The following is a 5389-nucleotide window of genomic DNA, read 5'->3' on the forward strand; positions in this document are numbered from 1 at the left end:
CAAAAAAGCACAGCCAATCGCCTAGACATTCTTTTCAGTAGATTTATTGGGTTTTGCACATATCGTTCTCCAAGACTAATGTGACAAATTGTGAAGCCATGCACACTGTTGAGCAGACATGAAGGCAGATCTTCCCTCATTTTCTCTTCTGCATGAACTATACCAGAGTTTGGAACAAAAATAAACAGGCATGACAAAGAAAGCAGGCTCTTTAAAAGGACTATTTCGTACATCGTAAAAGTAAAGGTCTACTCACACTTCACTTTGAATACATGGAGTCACGATTGTTTGGCCCTTTTGCTCAAACACAAATGTCACAAATCGTAACATAGTCGGTAGTTGTTTCAACATCTGCGGAAACATTTAAAAGACGTGCTTGTTGTTACGAGGATACCACCTTTAGGTAAAAAAAGCAGTCAATCTTACACTAATCCGTGTTACAAACCACAGCAGGTTTTGCATAACAAGTCAGTCCGCCAAACTGCTTTGTGACCCAGCTCTTCCAATTGAATCGGTTAGTTCAAAAGGGGCCCAAGTCCAAGAGGTTTGTTTCTCCAGGAAATGATTTTTATTGCACAGCTTAAAGGGAGGCTACACCAAATGATTAATACTTTACCAAGATTTAGCACCAGTTCATAGCTTAAAAATGCTATAACGTGAAGCACCTCACTTTTATCATTTCAGAGGACTAAACTCCTCTGAACTAAAGTCTCTGGACTTGGGCCCTTCTTGAATTAAACAGGGGCGCTGCATATTGGATAACTAGTGCTGCCATCTATGGGATGAAGCTAAACCCATGCAAGAGAGGCCCAAGTCCAGGAATTTGGACGTAATGCATTTTAAATGTCAAGCATAGTCAATCCATTACAACAGACTTGGGACTTTTTTGCACATAATCAGATAACTTTTCCCTTAAAGACCACAGAACATATAATGTCTCTATTATGAAAAATTGTGGACTGGAACGAAGTTTGTTTTTCCAGGAAATGAGTTTAATTGCATAGCTTAAAGGGAGGCTACACCAAATGATTAATACTTTACCCAGATTTAGCACCAGTTCAAAGCTTACAAATGCTATAACATGAAACACCTCACCTTTATCATTTCAGAGAAGTAACATCAGGAAAGAATGGACAAACCACATATTTATCATCTACATGAATCTTTATTTTTCAAATTTTCACATTCTTAACACTTCTTAGGATCCGTTTATATCCAAACCCTTTTTCTGCTTCACGATAACTGCAAGTCAGATTTGTTGTCCTCCTGAAATGGAACATGTTATCAAAAAGGTACATCTAATCTTCAAAGTCAGTCTCAGCATTGCCCCTAGTATCACAAACTCTTAAGTTTCTTGTTCATTATGTTTTCTTTTAGGCCTAATCTCCTCATCACTTGAATCAAACTCCTGCTGCATGGGCGCTGCCATAGTGGATAACTAGTGCTGCCATCTATGGGATAAAGCTAAACCCATGCACTCAATGCATTTTAAATGGCAAGCATAGTCAATAAATTACAATGGACTTGGGAAGTTTTTGCACATAATCAGATAGCTTTTCTCTTGAAGACCATAAAACATTTAATATCTCTCTTTTGAAAAATTGTGGACTTGGGCCCCTCACCGATTCAAGTGGGGATTAGTCAAAGGACAGACATGCCTTCATTGCTGCGGTCACTTTACTTTCCAAACTGGCTCAAACGAGATGAAAAGAGATGCTACAAGGAGTCTTCTTATCCGCAAGGAGCAGCAGGTGAGACCCGGCCTGTGTCGTTTGCAAGTGAAACATCTTTCAAGCCGCTCTTTGGTGTGAAAGACAAGAGCCGGCTCCTTCCTAGAAGTCGTTTAAAAAAACAAAAAAACACTTCACCCTTTCTTACTCCATTTTCTCTCTAAGCTGCACATGACTACGTCTCTGGTCAGTTGTGAGTTTGCGCTTAACCCTTGTGCTATGTTATGGGGTCCAGACGACCCCCCCCCCCCCCTTCCATTGACATGTTCTCCCTACCATGACAAAGGTGGATAAAGGTGGAAAGATTTCATGTAATCCATGGACACCAGTGAAGATCACAAATCATTGAAGAAAAAAGGTTCAGAGCACTGTCTAGTGGGTCTAGATGACCCAACTCCCAATGGTAAAGTGCCTAAGATAGCACAAGGGTTAAGCTAAAACACCATTTCTATTGAACTATCTTGTTGTGCAAATGGGTGCCATCTAGCAACGTGGACTGTTGTTTGGCAAAACCGTGTGTACATTACCTAAAGATCCTACCATGGCCTGTGTTTTTCATTACTGGAGCTGAGGAGATGGAAGAAGTCAGAAACCCTCTGGATTCTGTTTAGAACTATGTTTATAACATAACTATGTTTCTGAAGGCTATGAAATCTGTAGGACAGATGAGGGAATGATAGATCCTGAAGACACCAAAGGAATCAGTGAGACGTCAACAAATACGCAGGCTGAGGTATATGCATTGTCTTCTAGTGTATGTCCTGCTTTACTCTAAGAAATATATCTGTGTTAAATTGAAGCAAAAAAGATGTGATAATATATAAAAGACACAGATGAAAACAAGAAATCAGCAACTTTTATTTAGAAAGGGTCCCAAAAATAAACAAGTTAGCACACATTCCAAATATAAAATGTCAGTGGAATAGCCTGAATATGCAATGAAAGTGATTGCATCTATGGTATACATTTCTACTGTTGATTTTAAAGAACAGATATTATATTACTGTGTATGTCCCTGCTGACTGCAGAGGACTACTTCGCACAGACTAACTCTCAAAGAGAAACAAAAGATGCCATAATCATAAGTGCAACCTGTATAACTGAGTTCATAACTTACAGTGAAACAGCTTAAAAAAACTTTTCAAAATAACATGTTTTGATTTATTATTAAATGGAAGCAATGCCATTCTCAGAAGAGGATATACTTTTTATATTTTAAATATTTGTATAAAATATATGATAATATGTATATAATGTGTGTGTACATATATATGTGTGTGTATGTGTCTCACATTGTATTTCCAATTTGAAAGTGTTCAACTCGCAACTTGACCATTAAAATGAAAATGATTGTTTGGCAGTAATCAAATTAACATATGCAGTATTTCTGGCAACAACATGCAACTGGTGCTACTTCATTGTCAGAGCAATGCAAAGTACATGGTGAATGAAAAACAAAGCGAGAAGTCTACTGTATTAGCACTGTCATAGCCACCAACTGTACATCTAGTTACAAAAGTTACAGAATGTATCAGAGTCATTTACATTCACTGAGATGACAGTGATTAATTATATTAAGACTATATTTATATTTACTGGCACTGAAATTTGGCACTCTTCCTTATTTGGCATTTGAAACCATCATGTTACCCATAAGGATGTCACTTTTTGATGCCACTTTAAAATATATACTGCCACACTACGCTCCCATATTATTCAGTTCTTCATTCACTGCATGTAAACAGATTAGTTTCATTTTTGAAAGCAGAGCAACAGCTCTGTTCATCACCAGAAGAACACAAACAGCAAAAGCACTGAAGCAAACAAAGAGACCAAAGAATAAAGCAAAACTGCTGCACCAACTCCAACAAGAAAAACACCAAAGGTTTGATTCCAAATGTCAAGTATTGACGTATAGTTCATATTGACACCAAATGTTAAAGAATAAAATATACAGGAATTAATAGGAATTAATTACATGGTTATAACATCTTACCCCAATATGCAATGTATTTGGCTTTGAAAATGTGGAACTAGAAGTTGTTTAGTATTTATTCTTCCTTTATACTCACACATTAAGATGTTTATATCCAACCATTATGTAAGCAAGTTTATTTAAAAGCTATTTTTGTGAAAATACATAAAAATACTTTTTTTCAATAAATGTTTTCTTGAGATTTTCTTAGAAAAAAAAAGACAATTTCACATCTTCGTACAGATGAGATCAAGTGTGCTTGAAAATCCGGTTTGACGGTGGCGGCTACAGACACGTTGCGTTTGTGACAACATCCATGCTCTTCACAGGCTCACTCAACAGCTGAGATGACTGAACCCCTGACTCTCACACACAGTCTCAGCTGTCAGTCAAGCCCTTGCTTCTGTTGCAGTACAGTCCAAGCAGATCAGACAGGAAAGCATGGAGTCACCAGTTTACAAAACAAAAGCCTCCCTTTTTCTCTTCCCAGGTGGAAGCCCTCCAGGATAAGAGGCGTTTTCGCATGGAAAAGACTAGAGACAATTTATTTGGGTCTTTGCAGTCAGCAAAGTGAGGCCTCTATCTTACATATTTCCTTTTTCACAAGACAGACCAACAAAGTGCCAGTATGAATGAGAGGGGGACAAAAAAAAGAAAAAAGAATTCTTCTGAAATCATTGTAAGGCACTCAGGAGTTTCTCGTTGATCAGGACAGATCCGTCAGGCTGACGTTCAGTCCCATGTCAGGTCTCACGTACGGGACAGCATGGACAGCTTTAGGAAACTCTGGAGTCATCACCCGACCATTCTCCCCAGTACTCCCTGTGACGGAAAGTCTTGCTTTATTCCTCATGGCATCCCCAAAGGTCATCTACAACAAACATACACACATCACGTGTACACCCAGACACAAAACATCACAGACATTGTCACATTCGCACAAGGATCCATACACAAACAAGAAAGCAACATGTCAGCCAGTTCAGAGTCTCTCCACAGCTGAATGCTTAAGAAAATTTACAATGTTCACAATTTAAGAATGCAGATGAGAACCAAATATGATATCTATGGTAACACAATACAAGATGCACGTGATCATGTTAAGGTTTCTGCATGGTCATTGCAAGCATTAGTTTTGAAATGCGTTACTTGGACAGAGGTATTAACAAGCATGGCCATCAACAGTCATACATGAAAATGGTTTCAAAAGGCAAGGAAACTTAAACGGACAAAGACAGTTTATGCTTCAAAAAAGGAGAATATGTCTCTCTCATTAAATCATAAATCACCAGTACATACGATCCTTTGGCCAACCTCTTCATTCACTAACATTGAAGGATGGAACGGATGGAGCCAAAAAACGTGCATTTGGGGGGAATTTATGAAAACCTCGTTCCCTACCCCCTAAATTTTTACACTTTCGATCCCATATACGTTGTAACCTTCCTTATAAGTTGCAAAATTCTGTGAATTCTGCGAGGAAGTTGGGTTAATATTCTGTGCATTCTTTGCCACCTTCATTCGTTTCGCCTCGGCTCGGGACTTGTAACAGAACTCAATCAAGGCCACCAGCATGGCCAAGCCGAGTCCTCCGACCAGAATGTAGAAGACCCCAGCCACGTTGCTCAGGCTTAGGGCGCTCGTCTTCTCCTGTAAAGTGCACACGGGACAGGAGTCAGTGAAA

General features: G+C 38.8%; 1 protein-coding gene across 8 annotated transcripts in view; it reads right to left on the reverse strand.

Annotated features, from left to right (window-relative positions):
* Positions 1–2564: 2564 nt before the first annotated feature.
* The window catches only part of gria2b (glutamate receptor, ionotropic, AMPA 2b), a 64759-nt gene continuing 61934 nt past the window's right edge, over positions 2565–5389 (reverse strand). For 2 of the 8 annotated variants that reach the window (XM_004086474.4, XM_011473133.3), the window contains exons 15-16: positions 5221–5355; positions 2565–4576 (exon numbers count right to left, since the gene is read on the reverse strand). In XM_004086474.4, the coding sequence (XP_004086522.1) occupies positions 4412–4576; positions 5221–5355 (300 nt within the window). In that variant the 3' untranslated portion in view covers positions 2565–4411. Of the gene's footprint in view, positions 4577–5106; positions 5356–5389 lie in introns of all 8 variants that reach the window. The other 6 variants (XM_078953861.1, XM_011473136.4, XM_078953860.1 and 3 more) reach the window with 3 other exon arrangements.

This window comes from Oryzias latipes, chromosome 10 (assembly GCF_053564925.1).
Source record: "Oryzias latipes strain Hd-rR chromosome 10, Olatipes_Hd-rR_3.1".
NCBI lineage: Eukaryota > Metazoa > Chordata > Actinopteri > Beloniformes > Adrianichthyidae > Oryzias > Oryzias latipes.